Here is a 20290-nt window from a genome sequence, read left to right on the forward strand (position 1 = left end):
ATACAGAGGAATTGGATGTTTCTGAACAGAAGTGGTCTGTGCCCCTCTGATGGGAAGAGGGAGCACTAGGCACAGAAGCAGACAAGCTTTATGCTGTTATTTTTATCGCAGTTCCCTCCTCCCCAAAGAATGGATTGGTTAGATCCCTTTAGGGTAGATCATTTCTTTCATGCCACTCTTTAACATGTCCTCTCTCCCTTGTCATACATCCTCTTTTCTGTTAATGAAGTTCTAATTCTATTAGGGGTATATCAGTTTATATGCATGAAGCTTATTAAGCAAGCACAATAAAGAAAAGCCTTTTCCGGATCCTCAAATCTGCTCAGTTTAAACCAGTTTCTAGCCTAGACATCTTTATCAAAAGTTTGGAGCCAAGTAAATCCTTTCTTTTGAAAGCTCATTGGTCAGAGATAACTTATTATCTTACATTTCCTTGAGGTTTACAACATTCTGTGGAAACTTAGCTTTTCAATATTTCTTATTGTCTGCTCAAGGTTTCTGAGGAATTGAATTTTAATTGTTCTGTAATAACTTACCCCAGTTTGTCTTTCACAATAGTTACACATTATACATGTTTTCAGATGTTTTCGAAGTATTGATCAGATCTGATTTTTTCTTGCTTTTTTGGTCTTTAAAAAATATTATTTTTCATAAGGTAGAGCACTCTGAGGGGGGAGGGAAAGAAATATTGGGAATAATTATAACAACAAAAAAGAACCAGAAGACATCAATAAAAACTTATTTTTAATTTTTAAAATTTAACTTATTTATTTAAATGTATTTTTTAATTTATTTGTTTGTTTAAATGATTTAAATTACTTTAGAAAGTAAAATAAATGTCCAGTGACTTGAAAAGTCCCTGATCATAGTGTTTGATCAATGATCATTTGGGGAAGGAATGGCTCTTATTCTTATAAAGTTGAATCAATTGCTTTTACATCTTTAAAATGAGACCTTTATCATATAAACCTCCCACAAAGAAGAAAGAGTCTGTGATTTAATAAATTTTGTGAATGTGAAATCTAGATAATTGCCTACAGTTCCCAGAGGCTAAGCCATTTGATCATGGCCATACAGTGTTGAGTTCTGAAACTTAGGACTTTTTGATTTTTAATCTAGAACTTTCGGGTAATGCATTCTATCTCCCCCACACTATGATACACCTGAGATAATACACTGCACCGTTTTGCCTGGAATAAAATGCTGGCCACCCAAATTAAATAGCTGCAAGTGGCCACTCTCACTAGAATCTAGATTTTCCCACTCCCACCCCAAGTTACTTTGGAGATTCTTAACAGAAGCTCTTTATACTTATGAGAGGGAAATGCTACAGTGTTTAGATAAAGAAAGCTCTGTTCTGCTCTGACACCCCTCACCCCCACCCCGAGTAAAGGATCCGGGGGCAGAAGGGGCTAGTTCCTCTCTCTTAGCACTGGTTTCTGGTTCATCTCTGGTGATTATTCATGAGCTTGTCTGGTTTCCAGGAACAACTGTAAACACACTAGAGCAACCCTTGGCATGGATGGAGCACTCACTGTCGCAAGCTCTCCGACAAAGAGACAGGATCAGGCCGTCTCTGAGCTCCAGCAAACTTCACTGGCCCCGCTCGTGTGGACTGGGGTTTGGAGGGAAGCCGAGACAGAAGAGAGAAGCTTTATAACTTACAGAGGGGATTCTGTTCTGGCCCAGAGCAGGCTACATGAGCCTGGAGATCTGTTCTAGCTCCCAGATCTCAGGGGCTCAGCGCACGGGGCAGAACCAGGAAATAACAAGCAAAGAAGCTCGCTTTAATATTCTGGGATGCAGGTGGTTCCATCACTAGGAGGGAGTAATGGATACCAGAAGACCTCTCTGACAGACACTTTATGCAAGATACTTTCAGAATGGAGGGCCCTTCTCCAGCACTGAAGAGAGCCACATTAGCTGGCCCCAGGCAACAAGCACCCAGGCCCTTTGACCCAGCCCTGGTTTCCGTCCCTTCCCTCCCAAGTGTTCCAGCAGATATCAACCCCACCAGGACACAGGTGGCCCAAGGCCGGGAGGCTGAGCAGGCTGCACTGCAGGCAAACCAGGTCCATCAGGATAACCTGTGGAGGGAGCTGCTGGAGGCTGAGCTCAGAAGCAACAAACGCTGGTAAGTAAGCTCCCTTTCCGGTCCTCTTCGGCTGGAGGCAGCCTAGCTGCCCTCTATAACTTCATCACTTTTTGGCCCTTAGGGAGTTACTCAGCAAAGTTCGAAACAAAGGTCATACATTCAAATCCCCCACTCATGCATGGTACACCCCTACCTCACCTCCACCTTCCAGAGGCCCTACCTTCCTCTGTTTAGGTACCAATTCCTCCAGAAAGTCTTTTCTGATTTCTGTCCCACCCCTACCCCTACAGGGATTAGGGTGGGCTCCCACTTCGGATTACTTATTGACTAGTATAAGTGTCATATCCCCCAGAAGAATGTAGGTTTCCTGGAGGTAAAGAATGTTAATTTTTGTTCTTATCTCCCAATGCCTTATGTATTGGAACTCTTTGATAAGGGTTTGTTCAGCTGAATTGTTTAAATTACATTACATTTAATTTAATTAATTTTAACTTCTGAATGTTAGGGGGTGGGGGGCCGGGAAGCGGACTTTAGAATTGTTAGAATTGGAGGAAATTTTATAAGAGAGAATTTTAGAGGGGGAAGAGAAAACAGAATGCTAGAACTGGGAGAGGTCTTGTAACAGAATTCTAGAACTGGGGGAGTCCTTGGAACATAAAATGCTAAAACTGGGGGAGATCTTAGAACACAGATTATTAGACCTGAGGGAGACATTAGAATACAGAATGTCAGCACTGGGGAGACCTTAGAACCAGAATGTTAGAACTGGAGGGTTATTTTAGAATCAGAGTGTTAGAACTGGGGGAAAGTTAAAAACATAGATTGTTAGAGCTGGGAAGAACATGAGAGATCATATAGTTGGAACTCAGGAGAAAACGAGGCCCAGAGATGAGCAATATTATGCTTGGAGCACAGTCAATAAATGGTAGACTAGGATGAGGACTCAAGTTTCCTGATTTTCAGGCCAGTGCTCTAGTGCATAACACTCATTTTAATCTCATTTTCTCATAAACTTATTTTATTTTCATCCTAAAATCCAAAATAGGGGAGTCTGGAATACTTCTAAGGCAAACAGTTCATATATCACTACAAAAATAACTATGTCTTGGTTTGATTTTTTCATTTTAGAAGTTCCTAGCCCCCAGTAGGTGCTCATGATGTAGTAATATGTAATGTTCTTTCTTGGTTCGGTTTCCTGGAGGTCTTTGGTAGCAGCCAGGTGTTAAAGTCCAAATTCTTTATTGTCTCTTTCAAAGTCTTGCTCCTTTCCTGGGGTCCAGTTAGCTTTCTTATAGTCCAGATCCTTTAATGTCTCCTTCCTGGGGCTGGGCAACTTTCTGGAGAGCCTTTCAGTCTGGCCTTGGTCTTAGTGGAGGAAGTGCAAGAGTCACCAGGAAGACCTAAGATCGAATTGATTTTCTCCCCTAGGTTCTGAGAGCTTAAGCTCCTGCCTCCAATCCTTTGCCTTCTCTCTGAATGTCCATCCTGGCTAAGGTTCCTAGTTTATATGCTCCACACTGAGTATACACCAAATGTTATATCACTAGGAAACCATTATCTGTTGTAGGATTAAGTCAATACTAAACTAGATTTAACCTTTATCTCCTCAATTTCACTTAGTACCTTGTTTCAAGTTCTGGCTCAAAACAGGATTTATAAACCTTAGATTTGAAGTCAGTAAAACCCTTCAAAAAAAATGAAAGTTCTTCTGTTATCAGAATAACAGTAACTCTCATGTCTCTAGATTCTATAGCCTACAAAGCCCTTTCCTCAGCCCAGGACTATGAGGAAAGTGAGGGGAAGTAAGAAGCAGGGAACATTATCATCCCCATTTTATAAATGGAGGAATTAAAGTCCAGGAATAAGATGGTTTGTCCAGGGTCAGGGAGCTAGCAAAACTAAAGCTGAGACCTGAACTCATGTCTCCAAAGTGCACTAGCTATTCAGTCATTCATTCAACAGAAACATTTATTAAGTACCTAGCCTGGGCATCTTCCTCTAATCCCAGATCTTCCATTTTATACTTTTGTTACCTTAAACAAGTTATTTGAATCCCAGATCTTCCACTTTATACTTTTGTTACCTTAAACAAGTTATTTCTCCTGTCTCTCTAAGCTTCAGTTTCCTCACTTATAAACATGGGACTTAATCTAGTATCCCCTTTTATGATCTTAAGAGGTTCCTATTCTCCGATGTTCAATATACCATGCTTCTTCAACAGGGAGATGCTTATAGTCAATGAAGGAAGGTTAGGGTGGGCTCAGGAGAAAAGAAGAGAACATGTATCCAAGAGCTGGCATGAAATACAGAAATCATTTACCTTCATTTTTACTGTCAAAATTCTTTGCCAATTCAAAGTCCAAGAGATTTTGTGGGAACAATACCAAATTGAGCATGGAAAGACCAGTTTAATTCCCATACTCACAAGCCACTTATCTCTCTGGGTTTTAGCTTCCTTATTTATAAAAAAGAAGGGGAGGGGACTAGGTGCTCTCTGGGATCCCTTCCAGCTCTAAAGCTTAGTATATTAAACATGCAGTTTTTTTTTTATCCCTGAAGACCTGGAATTTCAACATGCTTCAATTTCTCTCCAGTTATCTAATGTTAGAATTTCATTTGGGAAAATAGAATTTTTTTAAATCAGTAAGAAAGGTTAGTTCCATACAAATGTAATTAATTAGTGGTCTAATTTTTTAATAAAATGATGAGAAGGGGAAATCTTCACTGTTATTTAATTTAGTACATAAAATACAAAGTCTTTTAGTAAAATACCATTTTAATTCAATGCAATAATCATTTATTAAGGTCCCTACTCCTCCTCTGTTCTGACTACCGGAGTGACAAAGAAACAAACTTTATCTGCTGCCAAGAAGGCTGTATTTTCTTGCAGCATCTCTGTACATGGCATAATATATGGTCATTTAAAGAAGGATTGGGAGCTAATAATAACTGGAGAGTTTGTGAGCTCATAGACAATATGAGCTTGAGCTAAGCCTTATAGAAAGCTAATGATTCTTGAAGGCTGAACTGAAAAAAGAAATGCTTTCCCAGTACGGGGGAAGAGTTTTCCCTAGGGCTGAGAGAAACCTTTTGAGGTCAAAGAGTAGCTGTTAGTTCTTTAGCTGGAATAAAAGCATACATGAAGGTATCTTGAAGTCAGATTATAGAGAACTTTAATTTCCAGGCTAGGGGCAGCTAAGTAACCCAGTTGCACAGAGCAGCAACAAACAAAAAATTGTCAAATTGAAAAGTTTGTACCTTACCCTCAAAGCATTAGGGAACCATTAAAAGTTTTTAGAAGAGGAATAACTGTGCCTTAGGAAGGTAATTTTTAACTTGTGTGAAGGATATATTGGAGAGTGGAAAATCTATTAGGAAAATTAATTAGGAAATCATCACAATGATTGATATGAGAAGCAATAGGGGCCTGAACTAGGGAATGGCCATGTAAGTTGAGAGGATGGGAAAGAGAGAAATTGCAGAAGCAGACATGACAAGACAGATAAAGAGAATGATCAGAATGGGAGAAGTACAAGATGATACCCATGAAACAAGGCCAAGGGAAGGAGAGATTGTGGAGTCTACATCAGGAATTCGGGATCTTGAAGGAAGGGGTGGTTTAAGGAGAAAAATGAGTGCAACTTTGAATTTGATCCAATTGCTAATGAATGAGAATCGTCAGTGAAATTTAAGGCATTTTAAAATGTAGTCAAAAGTGGGATGAGGATAGGAAGGAAGACAGAGAGGAGTACGAGAAGAAGGGACAGTTTACTTCGAAAGACCAAAGAATTGTGATCAATGACCAATTATAACTTCCAAATAATGATGAAGAAATACCTTTTACCTCTTGTCATATTAGTAATAGATTAGAAGTACAGACTCAGACAACCAATTTTCAGACATGGCTAATGTGTTGATTTGTTTTTCTTCACTCTACATATTTATTACAATGAAGGACTTCTTCTGAGAAGGAAAGTGGGGAACAAGGTAGGTTAGTGGATAATAGGTAACAATAGACACTAAAAGAATTATCATCAAATATTTTTAAATATACAGAAAGAAAAAAGTAAAGAAGGGGGTCCCATTAAAGCAATTTTATTATTACCCTGATTAAATCATATATTTATCTAGTCTCTCATCCATATTTATCTACATATATATATATAAATATATATATATATATATACACACACACACATCTATATAATATATATATATATATATATATATATATATATACACACACACACACACACCTATATAATATATATATATTATATAGATGTGTGTGTGTGTGTGTGTGTACACATGTGTGTATACAGGGTGTTCCTAAAGTATTGGTGCATTTTAAGCTTCTGTACTTAAACACCTGTGCTTAAACACCACATACTTGTATGTCTATATGTATATGCATATGATGTAATAGTGGCATAAATTGAGAACACTTGTGATAATAGCTTCCCCTGAAGGGAGGAGTTTGGGAAGGCTGCTTTGAGAACAATCGTGAAAGGAATCGTGAAAAGGAATATTTTAGAGAGACAATGAAATATGGATAGGTATTCTGTAACCAGTTTACTACAAAAGAGGAATTTATTTATTATGAAAGTTAGAAAGAAAAATATCTCAGATTTTATATAATCTGTTATGTCTTCCCAGGGTTGAAAATTGGAGTTTTTTGAAAGACTATGATCAAATGGTAAGATATATTTTTGTATGTTAATGTTGTCTACTCAATATCTTCTAATGTGTCATCATGGAGTAAAGATAACCCTGAGTTCCCAATAATGTGGAAGAGCTAAACTCTAGCTGGCCCCCCAAAATTGGAAAGGTTTAAAATATTGGCTTCATGATAGACAGACTGTGTTTCTGCTGTCCCTGGACCTTCCTGAACAAACGCACCAAAACAGGAAATTCAAACACTTCTTAAGTACCTATCTACTATGTACAAGCATTGTATGAGGCTCTCAAGATCCAAAAGTAAAATCCCAACGGTATTAGACCTCAAGGAACTTAATTCTGCTTGTGGAATACAGTATGTAAACAAGTAAATAAGTTCCAAATACATAAGCATAGAAGATTTCCTCTAGTGGAACAAGTAGATAAGAACAGTTTGTTCTAATGGCCATGAAGGTGGTGGGAACAGGTGCTATGAACCAATTAGAGCTTGGTTAGATATCAAAGGCACCACGGTCATCACTGGATCCCCAAATCATTACCGATCATCCTGACTTTTGTCTTGGACTTTGATGACTCTGGAACAAAGACTTTGTCTAATTGTCTAATGACTTTGTGCAATCTACCTCATTTAAATCCAATTCACTCATAAGTTCAAGACTACCTCATGGTGCCATTGATCAGCTTTAAAAATAAAGAACAAACAAATGATGAAGATAAAAAATTTGTTCTTGGTTCTCATGTACCACCTCTAGGAAAGAAGTCTATCATCAGGAAACCTTTCATGATGTGATCAGTAAGTCTGTATGTTTACTTGGGTGCTCATCATATATATATTTTTTTGAGAAGGAATTCAGTAAGTTTATTTCATAAAAGGATCAATATCATTAAGTTTACAGAGGATAATTATCAAAATTTTGGTTAAAATATGATTCATTGTTTTTTGGCTCAAAGCAGCTTATAAAGACCATCTCTCTTGTTGTAAAGGAATAATTGTCTTTATAGCAGTTATAAAGTACCCACTCCAGTGAAATTATAGAAATTAAGTATAAGGAGTCTTCAATAATATTACTATAGCACTAATCCTCAGAAATTCCTAAAACCTGCAACATTTTAAACCAAAATACCCAAATGCCCAGTAGTGATAAAATAAAATTAAAAAAAAAAAAAAAAAAAAAAAAAAAAAAAAAAAAGCAAAACAGCATATTTTTGTTCTCAATTTTCATCATATTTTTAGAATAGAGGAAAATGTCATTTAATAGGCAGAATCCTAAGCTTGGAGTCAATAAGGCCTGAATTGACCTACCTTCAAATTTGGTCTCTGATGTGGTTACTAGATTGTTAATTAGATTCCAACCTGGCCATGGAGGTGATTAACACATCAATATTTCCCTGTGTGAGTAAAATCTCAGAACTCTGGAATAGCCTTCTCATATGTGTGTGTACATGCAGAATCCCTGAATACAATATAAAATGTTTGCAGGCAGAGACTGTTTCATTTTCATGTTTTGTGTCTTTAGTAAGTACCAGTGTCTCCCACATAGTAGACACTTAATAAAATTTTACTGAATTAAATTTAATCACCACTGTGGGATATCCACAATTTGGCAAGGGGTAAACAATACTTTACTACTGCAAAACCACCTTGGAGTGACACTACTCTAAAAATGATTTCATAGAAAGAACTGAATTTGCTCTCAAACCCAGGTTCAAATCCCATCTCTGCTATTTTGGGGGGGAAAGTTCCTTTTCCTCTCTCAGCCTTCAGTTCTCTCACCTACAAAATGGAAGAATTAAATTAGACAGTACCTTTCAGTTCTAAATCTTGTAAATTAAAAGGACAAAACTCTGGAGGTAGGGGGGGGTTCATCATGTTTTTTTTTCCCTTTTGTTCTGATTTTTCTTACACAACAAGACAAGTATGGAAATGTGTTGAAAAGGATTGTACATATTTAATCTCTATCAGATTACTTGCTGTTTTGGGGGTGGGGAGGAAAGGTAGGGAAGGAAAAAAATTTGCAACACAAAGTTTTACAAAAATAAATGTTGAAAACTATTTTACATATATTTGGAAAAGTAAAATACTGCTGAAAACTTAAAAGCAAAAAAGGTACAAAACTTTAAGAACCCTCCCCCTCTCTAAAAAATAAGAATGGTAAATCCTGTCTTACAAGATGAAATTTATATCTAGCAAGCCTTCTTTGGGGATTCAATGGGTCAGAAGAATGCATCTAGCAAATTAATGCCCAGAGACTAGCAATATTAGTTTGGTATAGATACAGTCTCTGATATCAATCAAATCCTTTTAGCAGTGATTCAGATAGAATGCTTCCTCTTGTGCTGTCCCCATGGTCACCTCCTACAGAATGGGTTTTTTTGGACCATAATTGAAGCCTTTGAAATAGATTGAGAGAATTCTGTAGAAGCAGATTATCTAATTAAGTTGAAAATGACATTTCTCCAGCTTTTTTCCTCCAGGTTAAACAACCTGAATTTTTTCTTAACTTTCTTTTCATCTGAACTTTTATGCCAAAGGAATCCTGTGGGAATTGGGAAAAGGCTACATTTGAAATAGCTGGTGTAGTTATTTTGACAGCACTTTAACGCTTGTAAAGTAGTATTTCATATGTCACCATATTTGATACTTATAATAATCCTATCATAATACCACTTTAAAGTGGGAAAACAAGGCTCAGAGTGAATTGCCAAAGGTCACACAGATAATTTATCCAATTCATGCATGAGTCAAGGCATCACTCCATGATGTTATTGTTCCTGTTCAAAAACGAAGAACCAATAACAACAACCACAATGGCTAATAAGTGAGAAAGAATTTGAACCTTGATCTTGATTCCAAGCCCACTTCTCTTCTGAAATGCTTTATTTTTTTAATTTAATTTTCTTACTAGCAAATATCTTTTTCTCCCTAGCAAATATCTCTTTTTCTCCCTATCATTATTATTATTATTATCCCTATTTCCTTCTTTAGAAAAAAAAGGCAAATCAAAACCCATGTAACAAATATACAGTCACATAAAACTAATTCCCACATTAGTCATATCCAAAAAAGACATTTCATCTTGTACCCTGAGTCTAAACCCACTATTCTTTCTACTACATAATGCTGAATCTAGAAATGAAATCACTTGCCATTCTAACTACAGTTTCCAAGACCTTAAAAAAATTAAATAAGTAAATTCCTTCTGAACAAAATACTCTCATTATTGAACTTAGACCAGGTAACAAGTTGTACAATGAGGAGCAGGTTGCTTTATTTTGCTATGCTCTGTTTCCCCATCTGTCAAAAACATGACCAAACTGGGTCATTAGAAAGATCAAAGAAAGTAATATATATAATAAGCACTTTACAACCATCCACCCCTACATGTACACATCCCTTAAAAAAAAAAAAAAAAAAGACATTATTTCCTCAGTGAAGAGGGTGTTTGACCAATGCAGATCTATCATTTCTTTGAAACCTGGAGTCTTAGAGATTTGCTCTAGTACAGAGAAGTTATTTGAACCTAAGTCTTTTGGACTCAATTCAACTCTTTATATTGAAATCTATAGGCAGCATTGAAGAACAGTAGACAAAGCAAGGAGCCTGGAATCCAATAGACTTGAGTTCAAATGCAGCCTCAAAGATTAACTACTTGTGAAACCCTAAAGTCACTTAATTGTTATCTGCCTCAGTTTCCTCATCTGTAAAATGGGTATAATAATAGCCCTTACCTCACAGAGATGTTGGAAGGACCAAGTGGAAGAATAAGTTTAAGTATTAACAGTTTCTGGCATACAAATAGGTGCTTAATATATTCATGTTTCCTTTATAAATCCTTTAAGCATTTATAAATGTTAGCTGCTGTTATTATTATGTTGTTGTCATCATTATGATACCAAAATGCTACATGATCACATGTGTATATATGCCGTGCCATAATTTAGATACAAATATTTTACATAACTTACATGAAATGTGGTTTTATTTTTCAGGGTAATAAAAAAGAACATCCAAAATTACCAGAATACATCTCTTTATTTTCTGACACAGTTCCCAGCACAGCTAATCAAGTTATTGGCAGCAGGGTGAATACAGAGCTAGGTAAGAAGATAGCAAGCATGGATTTCTTCTTTGTGGAAGGAAACCGTAAGAAAAAACTTAAGGATGATTTTCAATCCATCTAGTATCCCAAAGAAATATCACATGTTCTTCCCCAAATGTGCAGCAAGCTTAAGATAAAACAGATGACAAAAACCAAATTAATGAAGAACACCATTTTCAAACCAATGTTAAAAGCCCTACTGAGCTTATCAAGGCTGAGCTTCAAGGAAGCAGAATGGAATCATCGGGAGAAAATCAGAGCTGGCAAAGACCTCACAGATCACTGAATCCAAACCTCTTGTTTTATATAGAGGGAAACCAGGCCAAGAGAAGGGAAATGCTTTGCCCAAAATCACACTAATTTAATGGCCTCACTGGAGCTTGAATCCCCTGACTCCTGTCTAACTGATTTTTTTGAATCAGAACTGACAGCCTCTAAATCAACTCTGGCTATGACAACCTTTCCAAAGAGATGTAAACATCCATTGTATAAATTTTCAAGGGAATTATTAACTTGATCTTATTATTGGCAAAGTAAAAGTATAGGAGGATTAATGTTTCCTGGTTCCTTGGGGGGAGGCATTATTTCTACTTTGGGGAGATTTGACCATTCAAGATTGCTGGGCAACCTGCAGTGGGCGCTCCATACCTAGACATGTCTTAGGAATCAAGCTAACTCTCCGGTGTCATAATGAACGCTCTCTGTGTACTTCATACAAAAGACATGAAACAGGATCTGGAGTCATCAGGAAAATGAATCATAGGGCTCCTTACAGAAGTCTTCAATTCCTCTTAAAAGGTATTTACAATGGAGGCTCCAAACTTATGAAGCTCTCAGTCTTGTGCTGCCTCCTAGCATTCAGCAAGGTTGCCTAAACAGCTTGGAAAATGGGCTTGCATAAATATACCACAGGCAAGCTGATGCATATGGGAGAAGATGGGGGACTGGAGAAGAAGACAGGAAATAATCCTGGGTAAGATCCATAAGAGAAATCCTAATCACAGATTCATTGCCTTTTTTTTAATTCCTTCACCATTTGTATATTTACCAACACTTATTAAGCTCTGACTTTGTCCAGAGAGAGAGTTATTGAGACTGAATATGGATCAATATGCTACTTTTGTCTTTTTTTCTTGTTTTTTTTTAATCTCGTCTTTTCTTTTTGTTCTGATTTTTCTCTCCCAACATGTCTTATATGAAAATATGTCAAAAATGAATGTACATGAATAACCTAAAAAAAAAAAATTAAAGTGATTAAAGAATTTTCACATAGGTAGGAAGGAAGGAAGGAAGGAAGGAAGGAAGAAAAAAAAAAAAAAAAAAAAGAATGTTCCAACATTCGTGTGAGTATAAGATAGCTGTCTAAAAACAGGTCAGTAGTAATGAAGCTGATCCAAAAAATATACACACTTGGCCCCCTCAGACCCTGGTTTTAAGTCACACAAGACAAAAAACAGAACAATCCTCTAGGAACTCCCCCATCTCCACCCCCGTCATACACACACACACACACACACACACACACACACACACACACACACACACACACACTATCTCTTTTTGCAAAGGGACCAGGACCAACAGCCCAGCTGTTCAGTTCTGATCTCCACAGCATCACCCCACTACTTGTCATCTTCACTGTGAGTAATAATAACAATAAAATAAGGAAATTCATGCTACATATCATTTTGGAGAATCGTGGCTCTCCCATCCCCCCACAGGGTAGCTAACACCTCAAAAGGAGCCAGCTATTTCACGAAAGGAGGAAAGGGAGGGGAAGGAGGAAGGAGCAAGGAGAAAAGACTCTCCTCACACTAAAAACTCATACTTCTAAAACACACAGCACTATCATAATGTAATGGTTAATACTAACACAGAGCCCTGGCTTTTACATACCTACTCCATCCCAGCCCCCTTAATTATGTGCCTATAATTATGACTTCCATTCCTAGAGCACATTATTATAATAGCAGTCAATATTCTCTAATTTATATATTTTAACTTCAGTGATCCTTATATCTTCTTTATATCTTCAAGCTAAAGTCTGACCTTCAACAAGAAGCCTTTCTTGATCATTCCTGGTACTAGTGCTTTCCCGCTGTTGATAATTTCTCATTTATTCTGTGTATGGTATATTTCTACACAGTTGTTTACACAAAGTCCCCTATTAGATTCCAAACTGCTAGAGAACAAGTATTGTCTTTGTGTCTTTCTTTGTATCCTCAAGCTTAGCACAGTGTCTGCCACAAAGTAGATACTTACTAAATGTTTGCTGATTAATTGTATCTATGTATGCAACATGAATATCAAGGATATTGTTATTGGACTGACAATCCAGTGCTGGAGGTATAAAAGACACATGGGACTGTGGTTTAGGGGCTGCCATGAAGGGACAATTTGAAAACAATTCTGGATCATTTCTTGACAATGAACTCTATAGAGACCATAGGATGCATCTATAGGATGCAATACAATGTGGTGAAGAAATAGAAAAAATGCTTTGGCTATCTGTTAAATGGAAGGCCCAAGGCCCTGGAAAAAATTGTTTAAGGATTTAATGTGATTGTTACAAAATCAGTGCATGAACTATGAAGCAGCTGACCAAGATACTATTCACAAAATTTTAAGTTCCTGTCAATTATAATTATAATTCCCCTGTCTCACTAATCACCTTCTGCACCCATTCTCCTGATGGCTAAATCCCTCTTTCAGATGACTACTTCAAGAAAAACTCTACCCAAGATTCCCTTCATTCCTGATTCGCCACTTATCTCCTTCATAGCTTCAAATGCCTTTCCCTTCCCCCACCACCCATCCCCACAGTGAGTATCCTCCTCACCAGTCTATCTCCAAATAGAGGAGAAAGGGAGAAGGAAGGGAAGGGGAGGGAGAGGGGGACAGAAATGAACCATGATCATATCAAATCTGCCACTGTTTCTGGATGGGATGTGCCAATTGTACAGTTATATGTTTCTCTTCAGGACCCCATTTGGGTTTTTCTTAGCAAAAATAAAAGAGTGGGTTGCTTTTTCCTTTTGTAGCTTATTTTACAGCTGAGGAAGCTGAAGCAAACAGGATTAAAAGGCTTGCCCAGGATCATACAGTTAATAAATAACTAAAGCCAGAGCTCTTTTTGTTGTAGCTAGAAACTGGAAGTTGAATGGATGTCCATCAATTGGAGAATGGTTGGGTAAATTGTGGTATATGAAGGTTATGGAATATTATTGCTCTGTAAGAAATGACCAGCAGGAGGAATACAGAGAGGCTTGGAGAGATTTACATCAACTGTTGCTGAGTGAAATGAGCAGAACCAGAAGATCACTATACACTTCAACAACAATACTGTATGAGGATGTATTCTGATGGAAGTGGAAATGTTCAACATAAAGAAGATCCAACTCACTTCCAGCTGATCAATGATGGACAGAACCAACTACACCCAGAGAAGGAACACTGGGAAGTTAATGTAAATTGTTAGCACTACTGTCTATCTACCCAGGTTACTTATACCTTCGGAAGCTAATAATTAATGTGCAACAAGAAAATGGTATTTACACACATATATTGTATCTAGGTTATATTGTAACACATGTAAAATGTATGGGATTACCTGTCATGGGGGGGGAGGGAGTGGAGGGAGGGAGGGGATAATTTGGAAAAATTAAAAAAAAGAAAAGAAAAGAAAAGAAAAAGCTTTAATAATAAAAAAGGAAAAAAAATTAAAAAAAATAAATGACTGAAGCCAGATTTGAACTCACAAAGATGATTCTTCCTAATTCCTACCTTAGTGCTCTATTTACTATATCACCAAGCTCCCTGGGATGTGTCAATATATTCCCCTAAATCCCTATCATCATCCTGTAACTTTATGGACCTAAGTACCTCACCTAGGATGCCAATCTTCTTTGGGTATTGTTTTCCCATTTCCCAAGAAATTGCCATTACTTTCATATTTCTATCTCTGCCTTGGCAAAGTGCTTGAAATATAGTGCTAAATAAATGGGTTTTTTTCCATTTATTCTCCAGAAATCAAAAGGAGGAGGATGAATCAGGAGATTTGGAAGGTTCCACCCACAGACATGATGACAGATCAGTGCCCAGAGAGATTATGGAACACAAGCAGTCACAATAAAATGACTGGAACATTAGGAAATGAGGCTGAGTCACACAAGCCGTCAACTCCCTAGCACTTCCTGAATTTTGACTTTCAGTACCAACTCCCTTGTCTCAGAATCTTTGCTTAGCAGTTAGTCTTTTCACTATACTCTGGCTTTTTTATTTCTTCACCGCATGGATACCCTGGGATAAACCCAATCTGACTTTGTAATTTATGTTGATTTTTCTTCCAACTCAGATCTCACCTTCTCTTTTCCAGATTGTCCTTCTACCCTACTTAAGGGTTTACCTGATTCCCAGTATTTATGAGCCCCAAAGAGGCAAAGGATGGATTCCTTTTCTTCATTCCCTGACTCAGAAAAAAAAAAAATTCCTAGATCACTTATTTGCAATGAAAAATATCTCTTCAACCTAATCTCCCCTTCAGTCTTCATAAGATGTAATCACTTGTGCCCCCTTGGAGCTCCAGCAGAGATATAAACACTACTCCTTAGTAGAGTCTATGCTTTCTCTCCTATCTTTTTGAAATCAGTAGTCCCCCTAGGCTAATGTAATGGTAAAAGAGCTGAGAAACATAGGGTTCACATTCATAGGTCTTCAACTTACTATTTATATAACCCCAGATAAATCATTTCACCTCATCATTTTCCTCTTCTATAAAATGAGATGGTGGAACTAGATTATTCCCAAAGTCCCTTCTAACTCTGACATTCTCTGATCCTACTTTATGGTCACCAGTTAAGACCATTCTTTGGTCATGGTAGGAAAGATGCTAGTAAAGGCATAAAGTAGGACTTAGCACTTGACCAAAACCCAGAGAAAAACCCTGAATGTGCAAGTAGCCTATAATAGCTTCTTCATTTAGTCTTATTGCAGTGAGAAAATACCTCAAATATAACCAGGATTCAGACCAAGCCTGAGGCATTTTGAGTGAGTATCTCTACATGTATGAAAGGAGACTTGATCCTATATTGGTGAAAATAATTCTGAGTGTATTTTGGGATGGCCTAGAGTGGAGAAGACTTGCGTTCAAATGTAGCTCATACACTATGTTACCCCAGGCAAGTCACTTCACTGCTGTTGGTCTTAATCCACTGGAGAAGAAAATGGCAAACTGCTCCAGTATCTTTGTTAAAAAAACTCCATGGACACCATGAAGACTCAGATAAGACTGAATGTCTGAACACAGACATGCTTTGGGAGCAAAAGATTCTTTGGGAGTGGTTCTAATGCCTCTTTAGGAAAGACACAGAGAAGCAGCCAACATGTAGGGGAATTCAACTCCTCAACTTGTCCCTGATTTCTGTCTTGCCTCCTTCGAAATTGCTAGAGAATCAACTATTAGAAGCAATCCACAACTTTAGCAAAGTTGTAGGATACAAAATAAATCCACACAAATAATCTGCATTCTTATACATCACTAACAAAATCCAACAGCAAGAGATACAAAGAGAAATTCCATTTAAAATAACTGTCAATAGTATAAATATTTGGAAATCTATCTGCCAAGGGAAAGTCAGGAACTATATAAGCAAAACTACAAACACTTTCCATACAAATAAAGTCAGATCTAAACAATTGGAAAAATATTAAGTGCTCTTGAATAGGTCCAGCGAATATAAAGATATTACCTAAACTAATCTATTTATTTAGTGCTATAATAATCAAACTCCCAAGAAACTATTTTATTGACCTAGAAAAGATAACAAAATTCATCTGGAAGAACAAAAGGTCAAGAATTTCAAAGGAATTCAAGAAAAGCAAATGAAGGTGGCCTAGCTGTACCAGATCTAAAACTACATTATAAAGCAGCAGTCATAAAAATCATTTGGTACTGCCTAAGAAATAGAGAAGGTGATCAGTGGAATAGGTTAGGTTCACAGAACAAAATAGTCAATGGCTATAGCAATCTAATATTTGACAAATCCAAAGACCCCAGCTTTTAGGATAAAAATACACTATTGACAAAAACTGCTGGGAAAATTAGAAACTAGTATGGCAGAAACTAAGCATGGATTCACAACTAACTTCGTATACCAAGATCAGGTTGAAATGGGCTCATGATCTAGACATAAAGAATGATATTACAAACAAATTAGAAGGACATAGGATAGTTTACCTCTCAGATTCATGAAGGAAGAAAGAATGTGACCAAAGAAGAATTAGAGTTCATTATTGATCATAAAATAGATAATTTTTATTATATTAAAGTTAAAAAGGTTTTGTACAAACAAAACTAATGCAAACAAGATTAGAAGGGAAGCAATAAACTGAAAAAACATTTTTTACATCCAAAGGATCTAATAAAGTCCTCATTTCTAAAATATAGAGAATTTACTCAAATTTATAATAGCTCAAGTCATTCTCCAATTGATAAATGGTCAAAGGATATGAACAGCCAATTTTCAGATGAAGAAATTGAAACTCTTTGTAGTCACATGAAAAGGTGCTCCAAATCACTATTGATCAAAGAAATGCAAATTAAGCAAACTCTGAGATACGACTACATACCTGTCAGATTGGCTAAGATGACAGGAAACAATAATGACCAATGTTGGAGAGAATGTGGGAAAAGTGGGACACTGATATATTGTTGGTGGACCTATGAACTGATCCAGCCATTCTGGAGAGCAGATTGGAACTATACTCAAAAAGTTATCAAACTGTGCATACCCTTTGATCTAGCAGTGTTTCTACTGGGCTTATATCCCAAAGAGATCTTAAAGGAGGGACAGGGACCCACATGTGCAAAAATGTTTATGGCAGCCCTTTTTGTAGTGGAAAGAAACTGGAAACTGAGTGGATGCCCATCAGTTGGAGAACGGCTGAATAAGTGCTATATGAATGTTATGCAATATTATTGTTCCATAAGAAATGACCAACAGGATGATTTTTAGAGAGGCTTGGAGAGACTTACATGAACTGATGCTAAGTGAAATGAGCAGAACCAGGAGATCATAATACACAGCAACAAGAAGACTATACGATAATCAATTCTGATGGACATGACTCTCTTCAACAATGAGATGATTCAAACCACTTCCACTTGTTCAGTGATGAAGAGAGCCATCTACATTCAGAGAGAGAACCGTGGAAACAGTGTGGAACACAACATAACATTCTCTCCGTTGTTATTTACTTGCATTTTGTTTTCTCAGTTTTTCTTTTTCTTCCATCTTTATCTGATTTTTGTTTGTGTATGTAGCACGATAACTGTATAAATATGAATTTATATTGTATAGATATATGTCCAATACATATATTGGATTTAACATGTATTTTAACATATTTAACATGTATTAGACTATCTGCCAATTAGGGGAGGGGGTGGAAGGAATTTGGAACAAAAGTTTTTGCAAGGGTCAATATTGGAAAAATTACCCATGCATATGTTTTATAAATAAAAAGTTTTAATAAAAAAAAAAGAAAGAAAGAAAGAAGGAAATTGCTAGGATCTATTTCCTTAAGTGAGATCAGACTCTTATCTGATTTAAATTAAGATCTCATATCACTTCTAGCTAAAGAATTTATTTTGTGTATTCCTTACTATATTGTAAGCTACATGATTTTTCTGTATGCTGCTGTTTGCTTGGATAAATGGGTTTACCATTATTTCTTATCAGTGATAGCTTTTCATGTAACCAATGTTCAGAGGGAAGGAATTCAGCTAGAAAAAGTGTAAACTTATTGTCACTCATTTCAGTTGAGATTCTTCTTGACCCCATTTGGAGTTTTTTTGGCAAAAATACTAGAGTGGTTTGTCATTTCCTTTTCCTGCTCATTTTTACAGGTGAGGAAACTGAGGCAAACAAGGTTAAATGAGTTCCCCCCGGGGTTATACAACTACTAAGTGTCTGAGGCCAGATTTGAACTTCCTGACTCTAGGCCCAAAACTATCTACTATACCACCTACCTGCCCGAGAATAAGTTAAGGGTTATTTTAAAGTCTCTCCCTCAAGATTAATCAGGGAAAGTAATATTAGAATCCTAATGTTTCATCCCTCTAGATTAGAGATATTTGAAAAGGTCCAATAGATAATGTATATAGCCTGTTATCTCCCTTTGTAGCCAGCCTAGTGGTACTACTGGACCTGCCTGTCCCTTCCAATTCCTTTTCCCAGCTAGCATGCACTGCTCCTGGCTTTCCTCTCCAAAGGTAGGACCAGGTCTCAAATTATATCTCTCACTGCCAGCAATGATACATTCAAACCACCTAGGTGAACATAGATATCTCACACAGTGGAACTAGAAAGAAACATAAGAGAATCATCTGCTCCATTCAAATAAACTGAAAAATGAGGCTCAGAAAGAGAATATAATTTGTCCAAGATCACATAGGTAGATAGAGTATAATCAACACTAGAACCCACATTTTCTCTCTCCTAGACCAGTGCTTTTCCCATTAAGGCAGCACACTGTCTCTCTATAATCATAGTAAGCATGAGGCAAAAAATATGAAGTCAGAAGAATATGGAGGAAATTCTGTTAAGATTGTGACAGCCCCAGTTCCTTCCACCAACTGGAGCAGTGCCAAATAAAATAAAACAGAAAAAAAGGAAGGGGCTGGAGGAAGAAATTCACTCCCAAGAAAACTAATGGAAAGACTGAAGAAAGGAATAAATAACGAGACCCAATAGAATGAACAATAGTATGACATAAAAAAGAACCAAAAGAAATGCCCCTAAGGAGAGATCAAAGCAACAACAAATAGGCCTTCAGAAGTGGAATTGGTCTTACTATATCCCTAATCTCCACAGTGGTTGAAAATCAGAGTAAGACTCAGTCAATTAATTAGTCAATAAACAATGATTAACTTGTGATGATGAGAACCCAGAGAGAGGACTTTGGGAACTGAGTGTAGAACACAGAATAACATTTTCACTTCTTTTGTTGTTGTTTAAATTTTATTTTCTTTCTCATTTTTTCCCCTTCTTGATCTAGTTCTTTTTGTGCAGCAAGATAATTGTATAAATATGTATACCTATATTGGATTTACACATATTTTACCATGTTTAACATATATTGGATTACTTGCCATCTAGGAGAGGAGGTGAGGGGGAGGGAGGAAAATTGGAACATAAGGTTTTATAAGGGTCAGTAATGAAAAACTATCCTTGCACATGTTTTGAAAATAAAAAGCTTCAATTAAAAAAGAAAGAAAGAAAATTAACATTGATTAAGTTCCTTCTTGTGCAAGGCACCATGTAGGGTGATTGTCAGTGTCTGATCTCAAGGAAGTTCCCTAAGATGATTGAGGTTCTTCCTCTACCCAAAATATAATTATGAAGTCAGCAAGTTTTGC

At 36.8% G+C, this 20290-nt stretch overlaps 1 protein-coding gene across 1 annotated transcript; it reads left to right on the forward strand.

The window, feature by feature from the left end:
- Positions 1-1489: 1489 nt before the first annotated feature.
- Positions 1490-14392, forward strand: CIMIP5 (ciliary microtubule inner protein 5). Its single transcript, XM_074287115.1, has 3 exons — positions 1490-2134; positions 6752-6791; positions 10763-14392. Exons 1-3 carry the CDS (start codon positions 1866-1868, stop codon positions 10952-10954), a joined length of 501 nt encoding a protein of 166 aa, XP_074143216.1. The 5' UTR covers positions 1490-1865; the 3' UTR covers positions 10955-14392.
- The last annotated feature ends 5898 nt before the right edge of the window (positions 14393-20290 follow it).

This window comes from Sminthopsis crassicaudata, chromosome 2, assembly GCF_048593235.1.
Source record: "Sminthopsis crassicaudata isolate SCR6 chromosome 2, ASM4859323v1, whole genome shotgun sequence".
In the NCBI taxonomy this organism is placed as follows: Eukaryota; Metazoa; Chordata; class Mammalia; order Dasyuromorphia; family Dasyuridae; genus Sminthopsis; species Sminthopsis crassicaudata.